Below are 21473 nucleotides of genomic sequence, written 5' to 3' on the forward strand. Positions count from 1 at the left end.
AATATCCCTTATCCGTTTTTAGCTTGGTAGCAGAAAAAGGGGAGGCTTTTTGGTGCTTCTTCTGTTGTGACTGTGTGGCCAAAGCAGGGATTTATGATTTCAGGAGAGACAGTAGCTAGCACTCTTGGATTTTTCTTTTTTCTTTCTTTTTTTTTTAATTGTTTTCCTTTGAAATTCCAGAGTTAGTGTTTTGTCTGCTTTCTCCCTGACCCTCTTCGGAGGCAGGCGTGTGTTTTTTCACCAGAAAAACTGGAAACAAAGAATCGTTGTCTTTAAGCTGTAGCAGGCAGGAAACCCAACTCACAAGGGATCACCCTGAGCCAGCGCTGTCCCAGAGTAGACTCCAGTTCTCTGAATTCAACCTGACAGCTTGTCTGGAGCACTTTCTAAGTAACCATTATCCTTCCTTTTCTCCCAGCAAAAGAGCTATTATTTTTTTGCCTGGGGTGCACGGCAAGCAATGTTTTTGCACATGTGGGGGGGGGGTTACATGTTTGCTGGGGTGCAATCCCTCCTGTGAAAAGCTCTTGGAAGTACTTTTGCTGTTTCCTAAGACAAGAGTAAATGTGTTTCCTGATAATGAGTTAAATGGGCAAATGCTGTAAAAATGTTTGCTGCAAAGTGTGCGCATGTGTGTCTTCCCTTCCCTTTTCTCTTATGTGTGTATTGCTGCGTCTAGCTTTTTTCTCTGCAAATATGCGTTTCTTTTTCTTTACTTCTCCATTTGTCTCTGTGCATTTTCAATATATGTATGCAGCAAACGCATTAACCCTTCACTTCCCTCCTGCCCCATTTGCTTCTGTGCCTGCGCAGCGCTGTGAGCATATTTGTGCACATTGGTATGTGTGCTTTAGATGAACGTGCATTTAGATGTGTGAAGGGTGCTCAGAAGCATGCCTATAACAACATGCAATTGTGTGTCTGCACTTTTGCTCTGTAGTACGCCTGTCTGCATGTGGCTGTTCATGTCTGCAGCCCCGCATGGCTCAGCAACATGTGTGTGACTGTGTGTGTTGACTGGAAAGTGAGTGCTTTACAAAGCTGCCTCAGGGAGGGATTCTTAGGACACAGTCTTCATCACAGGCTGCGCACTGGGATTTCTGCTGCTGTTATTAAAAAAATCAACAACAACTGAAAAATTCTCACTACTTCCTCCTTTTCTTTATAATGTGTCTTTGTAAGCATTGCACAGGGTAACTCAGACTTGAATCAGGAAGTTCCACCGCTGCATGGCTTGGGGATGTTTTTCTAGCCCCGCTCACACAACTGGGGGCTGTCGCCTATAGCTCAAAGCAAACTGGGAGTGACTCCAAGTTTGGAAGGCCAGAACCCTCCTGCAAGTGGGGTAGCAGAGCTGCAGGCTGTAGAGCCACTGTGTGTAGCAGCTCCTTCGGATCACCCTTTGGAAATCCTGCACCCTAGTTTTGTGCGTGCACTCTTTTAGGCTCCAGATCCTGGCTGACATTGGGACAAAGTGGGCTTCAACACGGTGCTCAGATCCAAAACTGGATCTAGGACAGGAGTTAAAATGGAAAAGTTTGAATGCTTTGGTGTGTGTTTCCTTACAGATACCAATGCATAACTGAACAGTGACTGGCCAAGTTAAACCTCCTCTTCACATGCATGCTCTGCCTCAGATTCCTTGTGTAAATCCAGGTCTCACATAGTCCCTTCTCCCTTGGTTGGAGTTGACTTTGAGTCAAAACCCAATATTGTTCCAAGCCTGGTTCTGTGATCACCATGTCAGTTCCTCATCTGTAAAACAGGTTAATAGCAATGCAGAGTTATTTGATAATAAATGTGTTGTGTTTTTTAGTTTAGTTTTGTTTTGTTTTGTTTTGTTTTGTTTTAATTGTGAAATAACCAGATAGTCTGAGAATGGGGCCGTACCATAGAAGTTATTTTGAAATTATTTTGTACTCAGCTAGTTGCTTCCTCTTACTGGATAGACTTAGAATTACCTAATTCCACATATGATCCACACACTGGTAATTCTGTAGCAGGAGAAGGACATTGTGGTCTTGAAGCAGAAACGAATGAGTTTTGTGCTGGAAGGCACTGGAAAGTCTTACATAATCATGAGAACAGCCATAGTAACGTTGGCTGTAAATGACACAGAGCCTGACATATGGCATACATACTAATTATTTTAATTAGCAGAAATAGTAAATTGAAAAGTAATTCATTGCAAGAGAATGGATACTGTGGGTGAGATTTTGAGGTCTCTGTACACAGAACTCCATGCGGCTCATACCTGGATGCCATAGGGCTAATTGTTAAGGGATGCCAAGTACTAATTTGTACATATGGTTTGTGTAGGCCAGAGGATTCCTTGCACTCCGTTCTGCTTTCCCCTTCTGTTCTACCATCTCTGCCACAGTGTACAACCTCCTGCAAACAGATGACAGCACCCACAGTCTTACTGCTTTGTGCTAAGAAAAAAATGCATCTAGGGTGCTGCTGATGTTGTAAAGTTTTGCACTGTGTGTATTGAGCATTTAGCACTTACACTTTGAGCCAGAGTGGGCCTGGGAAGGCCCTTGCTGACTCTACAACCTTTCTGTTTGCTGCCATGATTTAAAACAATCCATCTAATGTTTCTAGGAGGAGCTGGAGGTGTTTTTGGCTTCTTTGCCCCTCCAGAAACCCACAGTCTAGGTTTCTTCTCTCCAACTGGCTTTAAACACAACTCCACCTCTTCAATGCGATCTCCAGCAGGTTAAATGACAGGAGTGTGAGGGCTGGACGCTCAGCAGTTTGGCAGGTCTTGCTTACATGTTTGGTTTGCAGCAGTAGTGTTTTTTGTTCCCATGCGCCTACGTTGGGATTTTTCCAGGATACCAGAATAGTGCCAGTCCTAGACACCACATACTACCTCACTTCGGGAGGAAAAGCAGTATGGTCCCATGCCCTCCTTTCTCTCTCTCCCTCTCTAAACCAGTTGCCACAAAATAGACCCCAAGTGACCACTTAGATTAATCACAAGTCTGGATCCCTGAGGACACCTGGTTCTGCTTTCTCCATTTAGAGACTCTAATTTAAATTCCAGCCACTAAGCCAGGATCTTTCTTCCTACTGAAGTGGGAGGACTCATTGCAAAAACCAGAATGTATTCTGTATGGAGAATCCCATGGATTCCATAACCCACTTCAAATTTGCAGCCTCCTTCCCCTGATTTGCTACACTGAAGTTTGTAAGGCCAAGTCCTGCCTGCTAATGCAATGCCTGTGCTCCCTAACGAACTAAGAAGGTATTCAGGAGCAGTTCATTCTGTATTTCATTCTGGGGGGTCTTTTTGTGTCATGTGAGCTGGAGTCACCCTACCTTTCTTTGTAAAGCACCTCAAGATTCCCTGGTTCAGAATTGCTCAATGGCTGCAGATATTGCTGTTGTTATTACTCAGCCCAGCCAGCAGGACAGACTGGGGCAGGGGCTGCCAGTGTGTTTCAAAGGGAAATGGAGGCAGTGATGGTAAGCAGTCAGACAATTTGCTGGCACCTGGGAGACTTGGTTACCTTTATTTTCTTCCTGGCTCTGTCCCCTTGACATAGGACAAGCCACCTTCCATCTTTTGGCTGCCTAATCTCCTTGGAGGTGTCAGCTCCATTAGGTAGAGACTGGGGAGTTCTTTTTACTGCTTAGCTCCTACCATGCTGGGGAATACAGATGCTCCCATGAGTTTGCTGCATGTGTGTTTCCCCCAACACCTTCTACAAAAGTTGGTTCCAGGAATAAATCCCACCTCAGGGGATGAAAGCTTCCTGGAAGGCTTTGAGACCCTGCTCAGCTCTGCCACAGTGTGAGTTCCAGTGGTGCCTCTCCAATACCTCCTGGGGCCCCTCACATGAGAGATGCAACGGGGACAGGATTTGCTCAGGCAGACCTCAGTATTTAGACACTGCCGTGTTACATTTGCGTTGCATTTGAGGACACTATTGAATCTGGACATGCAGTCCTGTGGCTGTTGTGCTAACCCAGGCATGATACTGCCCACGGGTCTGACTGCGGAAGCTAATCTTCAGACCAGTCACCCCACACCTTGACGGTGAGCCCCAGCAGTTCACAAAGCAGACAGTGCCTGTCTGGGAAACCACTGCTGCTGCTGCCAGTAATGCCATGAACACAATAAATAAGCCGTGCTGCTTCTTCCCAACCGTACTTGAAAACTGGGATCCTATGCCAGCTAGAGATGGTGTTTCAGAGAAGATTATACTATAGTGCCTATAAAGTGGTTGGTCCATAAATGACCCAGACCCACTGTATCCATCCTGGAAGAAAAAAAAATAAATAATCAAAAAGATGGATAATGATGGGCCCAGTGCCTGTCATTCTCCTGGACAGACTAGTAGCACAAAATAGTGCCTGAATCTGGCTTGACTGAAAAAGCTCCTACGGAGAAAGCAGGATGAAGGGGCTGTCAGCACTCACTGAGCAGCTCAGGAAGTACTGGGACTGTGAGCCTATTGTTCAGTTGAGCACCCCCCCCTCCACTTCTCCCTTCTGTCCCAAGCTTTCAGATTTATAAAGCACCATTTCTTTTAATTTGTAAAAAAAACTTTTTAAAGCTTATCAGAGAGGGTTTGCTCCCTAATACATCATATCTTAAACACAGGTTCCCTAATGGCTTGTTCATTGGACTGCATTCAAGCTTAAACAACTGCTAGGCATCTGGGATGGTCTTCTTGTGGTGTGGAAGTCTGCTTGGGGATTTTAAGCCTGGTTTCCTAGGGAAATGAGCTTGTGGGTATCTGTCCGTCTGTCCCTAGCCCACAGTAATATTTAAGCCTATTAGTCTATTTTAGACTAAATGTGATCCAGAGGTATGGGGAACAGGAACAAAGTAGCATTCAAGCAGAGAGATTGGGGGGGGGGGGGTCTGTGAAGGTGGGCTAGTGATTCGGTGGAGCCTGCCTTATCTTCTCTCCTGCAGTGCCGTACAGTACAAAGTGCAGCCATTCTCCTCCTCCCTGTCGCCGAAACTCATCCAGGAGATGCCCGGGACATACTCCTCATCTTCTTCCCTACATCAAGTCCCTCCTTTGTTGTGCCAGGCAGTCTGACAAGAAGAAGCTGCAGAGATCTGGATACTTTAGCTCATCTCTTGATGTTTACATGACAGCCTGCCTGATGGTCAGGCTTGATCTCACTGATTTTGACATGTCCTAAGCCTTTTCCCAGCCTTCTGTGTAGCCTAGCAGACTGTTCCACCACTGTGCTATTTGTCATTTACATCTAATTCCAGAGGAATCAATAAACTTCAAAAAGTGTGTTGCACAGAAGAGCACGAGGACTTCCAAATGGTACAGAGGCTGGCAAGGTAGGAGCTGAGGAAAAATCTAGGGTGAAAAAGTATAAGGAATGGTTAGGAAAGGTCCAGAGACCAATGCCACATGGTGTGTTCGACAGTCAGATTTCTCGGATAGGCACTTCATCTGGTAAAAGGCAGCTAAGGCTGAGGAAAGAGCGTTTATGCATGTAAATAAATAAAACGATATTTAACCTTCTTCCCAGGCACGTTGTGAGTATGAATGTTTGCAAAGCTGTGAGATCCTTAGTTGAAAGGTGCTGTGAAAGTGAAAAGCATTATTAATATCCTTTACCTTACTCATAATAGAGTATGCATTCATTCTGGGGAATTTCTGGACATAAACCAGACAGCTGCAGAATGACATTTCTTGAAAGCATCTATGATTTATTCTGTGCTCTTTAATTCCATTTTGTATTGAATACACATTTGTCACAGGACTGTTGTTCCACCGGGTCTTTTGAGTCTAAAACAGACTGAGGGACCTGATCCTTTGCTGGTATAAATTGACCCCTTACTTCACTGTAGGTATTTGCTGATTTACACCAGAAAATAACCTCATTCCAAATCTTTTAATTGAATTTCCATAGCTCGGCAAGTTTTGGTGTAAAATCCAAGTGGTTTTAATGACAGATAAGACTCTCCCTGTAACTAACCGTCTGGCTGGAGTTCTGTAGGATCTCTTCAAGCCACTGGGCGTCAGGTCCTGGGAACGATATTGTTTTTGCAGAAACTCGAGTCTCTGGATAGGTTCCCTGGCTCTGCCTATTCCATTTTGTTTTAAACACGTTCAGCTTTAGAGTCTGGGCCTGGAAGCTGGGAGGGCTGATGTGGTTCTTTCACGTTGCATGGATTTTTGTGAAAACAAAACAAAAATAGCTTAGTGGATTTGATTTTTTTTTTTTTTTTGAGAGAAAGAAAGAAAGAGTTGGAAACTTGTGCCAGCTGAGTGAACACGTTGTTTCAATAGCAATGCCTGTATTGCTCTTATGTTTAACCCTTCTCACTGGTGCGAAGTCACAGTCAAAACAGCTTCATCCTAACATCCTGAGTGTGACTGTCCCTATAAATGCCCACACATCACAATACATTCTGTACGTGGAAACCGAGGCAAAGGGACTCGTCTGAGGCATGCTAAACCTGGATTAAACCTGGGCTTAGCCATACTTCTCTGGAGAACCGAGCCTTGATCCTTTAAAGCCCAAACAGCCATAGTACACACACCTGGTCAGCACATCTGATTGTGGTAGTGTCACGTAATGTTAAAAAAACTGCAGGAGATGCATGCCACATTCTTTCCGTGACACTGTGAGCAAAGCAGACTCCTCCTCAGTGACAAGTTTCTCCATCTGGAGGAGGAGGGGGATGATAATCTATCCAGATGATGGCCTATTTGCTTACCCAAAGCATGCTGATGCATGTGAATCAACCAACCCATCTGTGGCAGCTGATTCGCCTCAGTCAAATTTCTGACACAAATCTGAGAAAAATGAAAATTTTAAAAAGGAGTCCTGCTACTTTTTGGGAAGGATTTTTTCCCAATTTGAAAATATCGTTTTTGTTGGAAAATTGCTCTTTCTTTTTAACAGGATCACCATGTAAGTGATGCTTCCGTTAAAATCACATAATAGCAAAACTATTTTTGAGGTAACCAAAATGTACATTAGTATCACAATCTGTGGAAATTTATGAGGTTTTTCCTTTCTCTCTCAACTCAGAACTGCTATGTTGTCTTCAAAATATTTCCCAAAACATTTCTCTAATAGCTCTACTGGTAATACTTATAAAGGATATCCCAGGGGAGAAATGAAAGTCAGAGTCTGGCTGCAAAGAGGACATGGGAAAAGCCAGTGGTTACTCCAGACCTCATCTCTGCTCTCCTGATCTCAGTCACTGACAAAGCAGCAGCCCGAGCTCCAGGCGCGCTCAGCCGTGGTAGGATTTGCACGATGGTTTTCCAGCAAGGAAAATGCCACCCATGCAAACAGCGGCTTATTTACAGCAATGACAGCTGCCAAGGACTGAGCTGTGGATAAAGTTCCCTGGCAGCACCCATCTGCCAGCCAGTTTCCAGCCCTGCTGCTCCATGCCCGGCCACAGAGCGGGGACAGCACGGCTGGGGCTGCGCCTCCCTCCTCCAGAGATGTCCTGCAGTGCTCTTTGTACCAGCCTGAAACCGTAGCAGTTTGTTTTTCAGTCTGATCTGTTTGCACTGGGGTTTGCGGTTTCTATTTATAAAAAAAAAAAAAAAAAAAAAAAAAGCAAATAAATAAAATGAAAAGAACACCAGGCACATTAAATGAGTTCTTTTTCCCCGTTTTCCTCTCTTCCCTCCTCCTCTTTCTCTCCCTCTCTTCCCCTCCCTTCCCCTCTCCCGTCCCCTCTCTGTTTTCCTTTTCATGCCAATAACTAGAAGGCTGTAATTTCAAAGCTGCAGCGGCTTTCCCAGCACCAGGAGGAATGTGCAAGTGCCTGGGATGTTTCCGCAGGGAGCTGCACAGCTCTGCCACACTGTATGGCATGATGGGGCACAGGGCAGTGCCCACTCCTGCCCACCAGCATGGCCAGAGGGGTATTTTGAATTCCACCTGAGAGGATGCCATTTTTCCTATCTTTCCATCTTAAAATAGCTTTTTTTTTTTTTTTTTTTTATTGTGTGTTTCATGTCAGTTGTGTGGAATAACACAAAATTTCGTCCTCTTTTCCTGCCCGTTTCTGTCATCTTGGGCTATGAGAAAGAAGGTCTCCTTCTGGATGGGATGAGCTGCACTCTGAACTCCACTGAGTGCAATGACTTCTTCATGATCAGAAGGTGTCACATCTGATCATTGTCCTGTCACATTGGCAGCCTGTTGCCTGGCTGTGAGGGAGCAGGAGCACAGGAGATGCGGGAGAGGAAAACCAATAGTATATGCATAATACCAAGGCAGTTGGGACCAAGATACAAAGCTAGATTCTTGCAAGTTTTTTTCTGGGAAGAGTTGATTTCAACCCCTCTGTGCCTGTTGTCTTTTGTCATTAGATCCCTCCTATGATGCAGTCAGGAGAACAGGATGGGGCAGTAATATGAATTCTGGCCTCACCAAAAGTAAGTCGTCCCAATGGGAATCACAAATTGCAATGGAAGATCAAAATGAGACTGTGGGAAAGATGGGCATGGTTGGCTTGTGTTATGAGCATCAGAATTGTGGAGGACTTAGGGATACTAAAACAAGAGCTAGAATTATGTTATGAAAAGAAAATTGACACAAATACTTTTATCATTGAATCGTGTATTAAAGACAACTGCAGCTGTTACAGTAGAACAAACCTGTGCTACACCCCAGATTTCATTAAGGAGCCAGCATCAGGTCCTCCCTATAAACAGAAACTCTTGGTAACCACATTCTTTGTATTTTGGTGTAGTATTTTTAGAGACAGATATAGACAGCTTGGGCAGATTCTCAGACTTTCCTTCTACTTTTCAGAAAGTAAGATTCTGTACAAAGCCAAGCAGGCGGCTAGGGCCCCTACTACATGAACTGCTACTCACACAACTGTTCTTGTTTCTTACTGTTTTTATTGTGTCCCTGAATTCACAATACACTCTGGGTCATGGGCTGACTTCTCAATGGAAATATCAGTTCCTTGTCCCTAAAGACTGTATTCTAGTTAACCTAACTAGCTGATATCAAGCCATACTGTCCCCTGCTCCCACTGCTATGGCATATCTCTGTACAGTAGTGCAAGATGGACTCACTTGACCCTCAACAAGAACCTATGAGGTGCAAATAAATGTGGCAGAACCTGACTGTCAGATTACGCTTCCTTTGCTTTGCAGCTTTGTGAACTACATGTGCTCTAAATGTGAAGACTAGTCTTTGAGTTACAGTCTTCTGTTACAAGAAATGATATGAAGAAGAGAAACAGATGTTAATGTTGAAGTGATTTATAGAAATGGCCATGATATTTTCAACTAAATGTTTGATTTAATAAAAACAAAACTTGTTTGCCTAAAAAGGTTGGTTTAAAAAAGTATTCCCATTTCCAAAGAAATGTTGAAAGAAGTTCCAACATAGAAGTAGGTCAGAATTTATACATTAAAGAATTCCAATTTCTGTTCAAAACAAGTATCTAAACTAGAATGGGAGTTAATTTATAATAAAAGACAGCAAATGAATGAGGTATCTACATAATATTTTTCCTTGCCTAGTCTACATACTTTCATTTTACAGTTAAATTTTAAGTTTCCAGTGAAACCTTTTATTTTTCTAGTGCAACCTCAAAAATACCAGCTCTTAGGATTAGAAAACTTCCCAGTCACTATAATTCCTGTTCAATATACCTTGTCTGACCATTCCTCCCTGTCTGTTCTAGTACATATAAGATCTTTCCTATTTTTACAGGCCCTCCTGTTGCAGGGACACAAAATGTGAATAAGACAACAGAACAGCAACGGCCCCAACCAGGTAACTGTTGATTGTGTCACCACTGCGTTTGCTAAGTAACTGTACTAGATTGGGAGAATAAATGTGTCAACCAGCAACAGCCATGGACACAGAACAAACATGCAGAGCCTTACAGGGAAGTCTTAGAATTATGAGTCAATTGTGACCCTGCAGTGACAGCAATTGTTCCAAACTGTTTCTATTTTACTGCATTGTCCTTCCCCATTCAAAAGAAACATCCTTGTTTCAGCTGAGTCACATGCAGTGCCTAGCATCAGTTGCATCTCCTTTGAAGCATCATGATATGCAGTGCAATGGGTCCTGAAGCAGTTAAAGGCACGGAACTGTTAGTGCTGCAGCAGTGCAGTGCCTGCTCACTAACCCCTCAGCTCTGTTGCAGTGATGTTCAATGGAAGCATCTCCAAACAGAATCATGGGGGTTCCCCAGCGTCAAAGAAAACCAAATAAGAAAAGCAAACCCTGCTGGACAGTGAGCAGTGGTGTTTCCTTCTAGTTTCCCGAGGGGCCTTTGAAAAGCTAAACACCACCTTCTTTGCTTTGCACAGCTGCTTTCTATCTTTCTTTTTTTTAGGGGGTTGGTTCGTTTGGCATCAATTCAATCCACGAGCAAATGCTGTAGATCCAAATCACCAAAAACAGAGGGAAGCAAAGGAGAAGTGTAGACATTAGAGCTGAGGAGGCCCCACAAAAAGGGAAGGAATTCATTCCTAATAAATGCATCGTGGAGTTTTCAAGAAACACTCAGCCTCATTGGAGCCAGTGATAAAACTCCTGTTACTCTCATTTGTCTAATGTTCTGTTTGCTTCAGCAAGGGAGAGTTGGGTGAACTTTTCATTGACCACAGAGAGAAGCAAGCTGGACAGTTAACAAGTGAATTTGAAAATTTCATCTGTTGACCAGCTATTTTTATAAGAAATATATTTGCTTCTGATTTGTTACTTCTTTGCTCTCCCACACTTGTTTTTTTCCATGCAGCTAAATTTTCTAATTGACACGTAAGTGTAGGCTATGTCCAAAGAGATTACGATCTTTGAAAGCAGGCAAGTCTGAAACCACTGTCAGAACAACAGTGCCATTTTGGATTCCATAAATAATTAGTGGTTTATTGCTAAAAAAAATAGACACATCAGGTCTGTTCCATAGCCTAGGAGAAAAGGCAGTACAAGTGAAGCAAGAAAGTGAACATTTGATCTCATTTCTAGAATAAATAATAATGAATTGTTGTTTCTTTTTGATGAGACATGTTTTTAAATAGCTTTTGTGTTTTTGTTTTTTTTTTTTTTTAGATCCGTATCAAATCCTGGGGCCTACCAGTAGCCGTCTTGCCAATCCAGGTAAATTCCTCTTAAATTCCAGACCACCATTGTCACTTACATGTGATCTATTGTTCCAGTCTGTACTGAATGAGTAGCTGTCTGCTTTTGGGGTAGGCTGTGAGGGCCATGGGTCTTAGTAGTTGTGGCCTCAAAACTGCTTTTGCAAAAATCACCACAGTAATGTAAGGAAACTGGTGCAATATCACCTTTATCAGGATAAAATCACCATCCTGAATGTGCTTACCCCACACTAGTATTCCCAAAGAAGAGCCTTTTAGGGGACTTAATTCACACTCTCTCAGATTTGCAGCACAGGTTTGTTCTCCAGTGTCTGCTGCGGATTAAGAGCAAGGAAGGCACAAAACATCTCTGAAAGTCACAACATAGTGACTGACCCCAGCAGGTCATATGAAGGAAACAATTCCTGCCTTTGGGGACTAAGATGTTGCCTAAATCTTGCTTGAACTAAACAAACTCCTATACTGCTAGGAGTAGTAATGGAAATTCAAAAAAATGGGTTTAATCATAAGAGAGGGCCAACTATAGGCACTTTGCATTGACACTATTGCTTACCGATGTAGTCTGAAGGCAATAGTGAAAGAAACACCCTCATAAGGTTCTTTACCTTCACTGTTAGTATAACTACACCAAATAAAACTAGAAGTCATCTCATCTGGGGAAGAAATAATCTTATGTATCTCAGATTACCAACTGGCAAATAAACTGTAAGTATCCAAACTAATATTCATGGTAAAGAGTAAGCAATTCAGACTTGAAATACACTGTCAACCATTCAGAGAAAAATTTTGCAGAACGCTATGCTCGGGAAAAGGCCTGTTTATGAATAGCTCAAAGATTTTAAGGCCAAAGGCGACCATTATGAAATCTAATCTGACCTCAAACTCATAAACAGAACAAAGGGTTGACTAACTTGTTTGCTGGGAATAGTTTATCCATTCCTGCATAAGATTTTCTAAGGCTTGAAGGAGCAGTTCCCAGTAAAGATCGAGATAGTCCTTCTGTTTCCTGCCTTTGTCTTTGCTTTTAAGCAGGAAGCACAATGTCATTTCCTTTCATTTGGCTTGCTTTTTGCAGGGAGCGGGCAGATCCAACTGTGGCAGTTCCTCCTCGAGTTGCTGTCGGACAGTTCCAACGCCAGCTGTATCACATGGGAAGGGACCAATGGGGAATTCAAGATGACGGACCCTGATGAAGTGGCACGGCGCTGGGGAGAACGCAAAAGCAAGCCCAATATGAATTATGACAAGCTGAGCCGAGCCCTCCGATACTACTATGATAAGAACATTATGACCAAAGTGCATGGCAAAAGGTATGCCTACAAATTTGACTTTCATGGCATTGCCCAGGCTCTCCAGCCTCACCCCACTGAATCGTCAATGTACAAGTATCCATCAGATATCTCCTACATGCCTTCTTACCATGCCCATCAGCAGAAGGTGAACTTTGTACCCCCACACCCTTCTTCTATGCCTGTCACATCATCCAGTTTCTTTGGAGCTGCCTCACCTTATTGGACCTCCCCTACTGGAAGCATTTATCCAAACCCCAATGTCCCTCGCCATCCCAACGCCCATGTATCACCACATTTGGGCAGCTATTACTAGATGCTTTTATCTTCGAGTGGCCTTAATCAGTCTCATTGGACTTTTTCTTTACTTCTGGTATTTTTATGTTTTTTGGGGGGACCCTTAATGGATAATTGTGGCGTTTCTTGGGCAAGAATTAAAACTGGATATTGGTTATTCCTGGATCAACCCTTTTACTTTTGTAACTTTGCCTCTTGTGTCTTGAACTGAGAGATGGATGCTTCTTTGGGCCAGTACTCTGCATTTTCTTTTTTATTTTTATTTTTTAATGCTTATGTCCTCTGTAGGAATTGACTATGAAGATTGTTCACCTTACCTGGAATGATTATTAGCTTTTCGGTGAGAGAAATTTTTAAGAATTCAAAGGAGGTTGACAAGACATAGACCCAACTGTGGGTCTTAGGAAAAGATGACTACATTTTTTTTTTCTCACTTTGAAGAAGGTAGGCAATTTGACCATAAAGTCACGAGGACCTTGGGCTGCAGGGGACCACAACTGGAATCTTAGCTTTAAGGCAGATGAGGATTTTCACCCAACTGGAAATTTAGAAAATATATATATTCATATATATATATGTACATGTATATTTTAAGAAGTAAAGGGCATTGAAGGAACTTTTCTAGGCTGTACAACTTCAGTAGACTGTGTATTAACTCCAGAAACATCAGAAACCAGAACAAAAAGTAACCTAATATCAAGCACAGACATTCTTTGAAAGCAAAAGTGAAGTAAAATAAATGACAGCAGGCCCTTGAGCTCTGCCAGAGTCTTAGGGATCGCTAAATGCTACCGATTCGCGAACGCTGTGCGTTTGTCAGACCGTCATTCAAAGGGTCAACAAATCAGAAGGCAAATTACTGTATAAATTATGCAGAGTTATTTTTCCCTATATCTCACAGTTTTAAAAGAGAGATTAAATAAAACGAGTTGACCTCGGTCACAAATGCAGGTTTGTTTTTTACTATCAGCTCAGTTGTTTGTGGGTTGTTTTTGTTTGTGTTTTTAATGTAATTTGTACATCTTTTCAATCTGTACATTTGGGCTGTAGCTTTGTACTTTTTTGCTAAAAAAATAAAAAAATAAGACATGAGTAATGTATCTGTTGGAGATAGTCTTGGTCCTGCAATTGGATCCATAATTGACTCCCAAATTAGCCAGAACCTTCCAGATTTCCTGGGTTTGTCTAGAGTAGATTTTTTTTCTTGTATTAGCCCGTCATAGTTGTTTGCAAATTAACTCAATTTAGCTAACATGTTTCTATTGAAGCTGATTGAAAACATACATTGACATTTTAAAGTGACCTATTTCAATATTGTGATTATTTTTCACCAAAATCTGGAACTTTGGAAACATTTTAACCACTTCACAGGGAAAATTATCAAATACTTCTCACAACATCTTTTGAAGACTTTTGCTATGGGTTTTCGTTTAAATGCTAAACATTTGAAAATTCTCAGCCATCTCTAAGTTTGCACGTGCTAATTTGATGATCCACAAATGGTGGTTTGGTGCCATAAACAGAAGGGTAAACCACAATCATTCGTGTTTTAGAACAGATGTCTATCATGGGTTAGACTTACATCTACAACCTATTAGCTAACTTGTATTAACTGGGAGCCAATTAACAGGATCACAAATATCTAATCTAGACATAACCTCTGGGACTCTGTGTGGGTGCAAGATTTGGTCCATGTGCATCCGATTGCAGGATGAGAGCCTGAAACCAGAACATTATAGTCTGCTCATAACTTTAAACAGAAGCACTGATGCCATTATTTAACAAAAAAAGAAAAATAAGATCAAGCTAATCAGTTTAGGTCTTAGTGCTTTTGGGTTGTTTATAAGTAACATTACTGCAATAATCACAAAATTTAAGTATGAAGAAATTACCCATGAAAATGGGGCTTTTGCTACTATATATATGCAATGTACTTTTTGGATATTAAAATATATATAATTTTGCAAGTAATCTTGGTGTTTTTTAAAACTGTATTAAGTGTTACAATGAAACTGTTGTATGAAGAAGATGATGTAAAAAAATGTGACAAAATAAATGGTGGTTTTTCTTCTCTAAGACATCATATTGTCCCACTCTCTCCCTCCCCTCTCATGCCTGCTGAAAGAGCATGAACTTGCATCTAAATTAAATTCAACTAAAAGGAAAACAACAAATCTCCATAGTAGTAGCAATCGTCATCCTTATCACTGTAAAATAATATCAAATTCTTATTCCAGAAAATTTGTGCCTCTGGAGCCAGCGTTTATTAGACCTAATTTAGGTATTGAAGGGTCTCAATCAGAAACCTAGGCTCCATCTTTTGTCCATGTGGGGAGAGAGAGAGAGAGAGAGAATGAGAGCATGATAGAGTAGCTGGAGCTCAAGGAGGCCAAGTGTCCTGCGTGAGGACAGTGGCAGAGCTGTGAGCAAGCCCTTGCCCCATGCCCCAGCAACTGGGTCACAGCCCTGTGCCGAGTGCTGGAACATGCAGCCTCCCTGCAAGCGCCACAACTGACCTAATAGACATCTCCAACTGTTCACTCTTTTAGGGTATTCAACCAGCAGTTGGCAGAATGTATATGTCCAATGCTGTGTGTATTACCAGCCTGTCTGTCTGCTCATGTTTCTCACCTATCCCCAAACCCCAGGGAAACACAGTGCTCCAAAGCATTCCTGAGGTGGAGTAAGAGTCTGCAAAAACAAGCACCGCCAAGGAATCTTCTGATTGTGTATAAAGGTCAGGCAAAGGCACTTCCTGTATTTTTTCAGACACACGGTGGTCCTGAGAGATAGCTTGATCTTTCTGCAGATTTGATAAACCCTTAGAAATACATAACTGCACAAGTACACCATTTCCTTCCTCCACACACAACCTTTTGTTGCTAAGTTTCTAGTACAATAGCTTTCACCGGCTTAATTAGCAAGCCTGGGCTATGAAAAAGAGTTATGTTAAATACTGTGTTCAGCCACCACAGAGCTGTTCCTTTTGTGTATTCAGCCACAGTTGCTCAATTTAGCCATAAAAGTGAGTGTTTTTTTGCATGTCTCTATTGTTTTTCGCTTCAGTGTGATCTGGATTCATTCTGGCTATGCATCATCAATAGAAGTATCAAGTTATTTTCTTCTCACACAATACACCTGCCTTATTGTCTGCTATAGGAAAATTTGAAGACTGAGATTGCTCAAAAATGCCTAGAGGCAGAATCTGAAGGTTATCAGAGCAAGAAGATGTCTTTGACAGCAAAATCTGGCCAGGAGCATCCTTGGTGGAAAAACAAAACAGAACAAAACAAAGCAAAATAAAAACAACAACAAAACACCTCTTTTGAAAACAACCAACAATTTGAGAAGCATCTGTTTCTGGCTGTCCATCTGGCAGCATCTCAGAGGAGCTTGGCTTAAGATGGAAGGTGATCAACAGCATCCACCACAGCTCAGGTCCCTTGAGTCTCTTTTCAGGGTACATGCTGATACTAATCTTTTCTAGTATTTGCTAATATTTAGCATTAGACAGAGTTTGCAGCCCACTTCAGGCTGCATTCTCATTAAAAAAAAAAAAAAAAAAAAAAAAAAAAAGAGAGAGAGAAAGATAAAGAGATCATAGAGAGATCTCACACCAGAGTGCTAGACAACCTCAGACTGGTGGGGCACTTCCCAGGCACGTTTTAGCATTTTCATAAGATCTTAATAGTTTGCATTCCTCAGGTGAAGAACAAGTGATAGATAACGCATAAAGTGGAGCAGCCCATCGGTATCCCCAGAAGCAGGCTAACTTTGCAATGCTGGAAGCCCTAGGGATGATAATGGGGGATGTCCCCTCCCAACACAAGTTTCTGGGACAAACCGAGAGAAAATAAACAAGGAATGTGATGGTACTAAAGCTACTTTTTGCTTTTCCCAGGAGGACAAGGCAGATGGAATTCAAGTATTTCAAGCTTAAATCAGAAAGTTTACAAAACAGATGGTTGGAATCATGTGATTGTGAGCCATGAGGCAACTGGAATAGCAGAAAATCATCTCTGCATTGAAGTTCAGAACTCAGACCTCACCAGGAAGCCCTGCTCCCATTGAAATGAGTGGTAATTTAGCTATTATTTTCTAGCGGTGTAGTGTTCACCCAGTACTTCTGTTCTGCTCCCCAAGTTCAAACATTTAATGGGATCTAGCTTAAATATGCAAAACTAGAATCAGCTTTATATGTCACCGTCTCTAAGTGTTGCAGCTTATAGAGTAAGTAGAAGCTGTGATGGCCTCACAGTCTCAGAGCTCCTTTGGCTGGGTTCTATCCCACAGATTTTTATATTTGAGATGTACCTGCCTCAGTGTCTGCATATCAGAGGAACCTGGAATGGGAGAACAAAAAGTTATTCTTACTGCTTAATTACAGATATCAGGTTTAGAACCTGCTTTCAGTTATATTTTGGAGAAGCCTTTTTATTCCCACTCAATCACTCCTTAGTCCAGAGGATGAAGGCCCTTCCTTAAGCACTTGTTAGATGCTTTAAGTTAGGAGACGCCAAATTCTTCCTGTGTCAAGCATCTGAGATGCTATCTACAATGCTCATAGGCCAGCTGTGAATGAGAATAAAGGCCCACAGAAGCCATCGTCTATACACATACGTGGCAGACTTTCCTTGAAAGCACCTGGCATTATCTGAAACTGCTTACTGATTTCCTACACCTAAGAATTATATTTGAACCCTGAAGGTCAATTTCTAAACAACCATGGTTTCTAACAGGCATCTTTGCAATGGAGAGGGATTTCCCCATTCTAAGACGTTCCCTTTAGTAAAGAGGAAGTGTTTATATAAATTATTTATATGTATGTATTATTCATATATATATTACAGTATGAAAATTGTTGTCATTAGGAAAGGAAGGATTTGTCATTCTTCTGCCCAGCAAGCGTCTCTGATTTCCAGTCTTAATGAGACATTAACTACATGGGAAATCTGCTATAACTTCTGTTGGTGCAAATATTTAATAGGAAGCTGGATTTATCTGATAATATTTCATACACGTTCTTAATGTTCACAGTGACAGTAAATGACTATGCCTGAAGCTTTGTATTAAAAGCACTGATGAACCCAGCTGCTGTTTTCCACCCCTACTATCCCAAGCAAAGGGCCATTGGTCTGCAGATTCTGGGTTAAATGAGCCAGCTTCACTTTATTATACTATTACAATAACAGATTTTTACAAGCTGCCTTGTTATGCTGATATAGTATTTTTAATGACATCTGTGAAATTAGTTTGTTAGACTTCAGCCCGCTTCCTAACAATGTAGGTTCTCCCACATCAAACTGAGTGTTGCTGCATTTGGTGCTAATTAGAGCTGTAGTCTAGAGGCACATCTGAGACTGTGGTTTATAAATTCACTTCAAAGACCTTATTTGTATACTTTTGCACAATACCTAGCATAACATATATTATGATTTTCATCTGTAAAAGCAGAACTTGCAAATAAAGCTCACGCTTTTCTAACATATTAGAAAAGAAATGAGACTAAGGTCACACAAAGAACTAATTTAACCTACATATTAATATTTTCATCTGTAGAAGTAGAAATCCATGCACATAAAATTCACACTTTTCTGTCAGATAAGGAACATCTCAGAGATCTTTGACAAAATTCTACTCTTCAGGCTCCTAGATTAGCAAACAGACCCCAATATTAAACCTACTATAAAGAATCTCAGGTAAGAAGGAAAGGCAACTTTCTGAGGCCACCGTAACATCCCTCATCAGCTCTTCACCTCACATTCATCAGCAGCAGGGAAGGAGCTGCCCCCACCAAGGCCTCGGGTGAGCAGGTGTGTCAGTGAGGGCCAGGTGTGCTTGCAGCTGAGCAGCCACTTCAACCAGTATGAATGGCCACAGCAAACACACCGAAAGGTCTGCTGGGCAGGGCAAGTGTTCTTGGTGAGGGGACTTACCTGCTCCTTATCCCCATAGCTAGGGAGCAGGCCAAAAAGGAGCTGTGTTTCTTACATTCGGTTGTAACTGCTAAAGGAGAAGGAGCACAGGGACTCTGGCAGTTCGATGCACAGCTACTTCAACACAAGAGGTTTCTTCTTCCTTTCCAGGAACTGCTGCAAACTTGTTATTTGCTTTGGCTTTTTGTTAGCTTTCTGTCTCCTGGAGCTGGACCTACTTTACCACCCTCCCTGCTGCTGCAAAGCCCTGTGCGCCAGAGCCAAGGAGCCCACCCAGCAGCCCTGGGTGCTGAGCCCCACGGGGAGGGCGGTGCTGCCCAGCCCTGGAGTGCCAGCTCTGGGGTCCTGGTGCCCCCACACAGAGGTAGCAGCTGGTGCTGGAAATAACCCAGCCCCTGCTTGGGTTCTGGGGGCCAAAATACCACAGCCATGAGCTAAAACAGACTGGAGGGTGTTTCTGTTTCAGGCAGCTGTTCCTCGTGGAGGGGTTGAACCTTAAAGCTCTTGTGCCTCAAGTCTGGGGCCACCACAAAACCCACAGGCTGGGGGTACCCCAAACACTGGGGTATCAGCACCATGACCCTGGTGAGGATAATCTGGGGTGCTGGGACCTGCCTTAAGCCACCCCAAACCCTGGCGGAGTGTAGGGGGCACTGAGGGACCAGTCAATGGATGCTCATCTTCCAAGTGAAGGGGAGATGAGCCCCAAACTACCCAGTGTGGTGGTTGGTAGCTACCCCATTCCAATGAGCCTCTCCTTGCCTGTCCCACAGCCCCAGCTGCTTGTGCCTGCTCCCCTCTGGGCAAGGGGCATGTGGTGGTCAGCAGGGGGCACTGGGCAGTGACCTCCCCTCTGGGTGCTGGTGAGGAGTTTTTGGTTGTGTTGGTAAAGCTCCCAGCACAGGAGCACGAAAGTTCATAATTCGGACTTCTGGAGACACCATCCAGTAACGTAATGGTTTATGAACATTGCTATGGTGGCAGCAAGTCCTCTGTGCAAGTTTCTGTAGGCTCTGCAGTGCACCAGAAACACTCCCAAATCAGAGGGTGGCTGCAGCTGAGCAGGCACTTGTGGGCACTGTTGCAAAACTAACACAGACCTAGAACTCAAGGCTTTCCCAAGGTGGCCTGTTTTGCTGCCTTTTTTTTTTCTTCTTCTTCTTCTTCTCTTTTTTCTCTCCAGCTGGGGAAACTGAGGCTCTAAGCAGGGAATGCAACTTGCTTGGAGTTGCAGAACAGTCACAAAAGGAATATAAGTCTCCCCAGACCCAGCCTCGCCATTACTAACCTGCCTCACCTACCGTAAGATCTGCTAAGGGTGCTTTAGGTGCCACTGCGGACGTGATGTTTACAGCCCCCAGCCCTCCACTTACACATCACCTCTGAATTCATTGCAGTGAATTAAGTCTCCCAACACTTCTGTGAAGTGGCTAAATATATCCAGCGAGCAGAGCTCATGCCAAAAATAAGTCACTAAATGCATTAAACTTTGTGTAATAAAATAAGGAACAGTTCCAATAAATTCTTGCTTTGCTCTTTCAAGATTGCCACGGTTAACACTGTTAACTTAGCTGCGCTGCCAACGTGAAGCTCAGGACTGCCTCCTGCTCAGTCTCCCGGTCGGCTGCGGAGCTGATCCGGAGGGAAGGGGTGCCATCCAGCGGCCGAAGGACAGAAGACAGATCCTCGTGGATCGCTCAGCTCGGTCTGACAGCTCCCCTGCGTGGGCTTTAGCATCCTAGCCTGGCCCGGGGGCGGGTTTTCTTACCAGTAACTTTTCTGCAGTAACTTCGTCTCTGAGCTGCAGACCTTACGTGGGATGTGGCCACCCGGGAGAGCGAGGGCTTTAATGCTTTCTGTGCTTAAAGCTGGCTAGCAGTTTGCAGATGGGAAGTGGAAAAAGGTTGTCTCATTTGTAGCCTTCCCTTGCCTGTCCAGCTCCCTGGAATGGGGAGAATTTGTCTTTCTCGTGCAGCAGAGAGTTTATTCAAGTCATGAGCTTTACCAGGCAGATGTTTCCACCACAGGAATGTCAGCTTGGCCTCGGGAAACATGTTGTGTATTCTCACAGCTGCAGAGAGAGGGCTTTAGCCTTCCTCATTCTTGTCGCAGTGAAATCGTCACAGGGTTATACTTGATTTAGGACCAGTGACAGTGCTGTCACTGAGAGGTTCCCCAGGCTGCAGCAGCAAGCTGTGGGCACAGATTCACTGGAGGGTTTAGGATCTTTCTCTGTTTCCCACATCCCTGCTACAGCAGGGGCTCTGCTCACATTCCTTCCATTGTGCTGTGGTTTCCCTCTGCTTGTGTGGGGAACAAGCATTGGGCCTACACCATGACAGTTCAAGGCAGGGGTGAATTGAAGGGGGCAAAATAAAAGGGAGAGGGAAATAAAGGCTCTCCCCAGCTGAATTCACTTGTGTCTAACCACATCAGTTTGGTGCCTGGGGAGAGGAAGGAGGCTGTGACACCTCAGCTGCTCTCATTTGTGTTGGGGCTTTGCACACTGCTGACTCGTTTATGGGTGAGTAGTTGAGTTTACAAGAAGCACATACATGCAGAAGTCATCTAGGCAGTTGCTGTGAGCTGGTTAGCACTGGTGTGCCACATTCCCACGATGCAAGTCAGTATGAGTATCTAAACAGTTTGTCAGGGTTTGTTTTATTATTATTATTTAGGGGGTCTCTTCACCCATTACTACCAAAGGGTGTGTGGAGACAGCTAACTAGCACATGTCAGTTTACTAAAAGCAGTTATTTTAATTCATGGCCCTTTCTCCAGCAGTCAGCGGGATGCCATATTCATTTGCCAGCAGGAGGGTAAATCTATTTCAAAATGATTGAAATATTATGCACAGCTTG

General features: G+C 43.1%; 1 protein-coding gene across 4 annotated transcripts in view; it reads left to right on the plus strand.

Annotated features, from left to right (window-relative positions):
- Positions 1-14647, plus strand: part of FLI1 (Fli-1 proto-oncogene, ETS transcription factor) — an 89223-nt gene extending 74576 nt beyond the window's left edge. For 3 of the 4 annotated variants that reach the window (XM_032201968.1, XM_032201969.1, XM_032201970.1), the window contains 4 exons: positions 8328-8393; positions 9691-9753; positions 11041-11088; positions 12166-14647. In XM_032201968.1, the coding sequence (XP_032057859.1) occupies positions 8328-8393; positions 9691-9753; positions 11041-11088; positions 12166-12695 (707 nt within the window). In that variant the 3' untranslated portion in view covers positions 12696-14647. The remainder of the gene's footprint in view (positions 1-8327; positions 8394-9690; positions 9754-11040; positions 11089-12165) is intronic. The other variant, XM_032201971.1, reaches the window with a different exon arrangement.
- The last annotated feature ends 6826 nt before the right edge of the window (positions 14648-21473 follow it).

Source organism: Aythya fuligula, chromosome 22, assembly GCF_009819795.1.
Source record: "Aythya fuligula isolate bAytFul2 chromosome 22, bAytFul2.pri, whole genome shotgun sequence".
NCBI lineage: Eukaryota > Metazoa > Chordata > Aves > Anseriformes > Anatidae > Aythya > Aythya fuligula.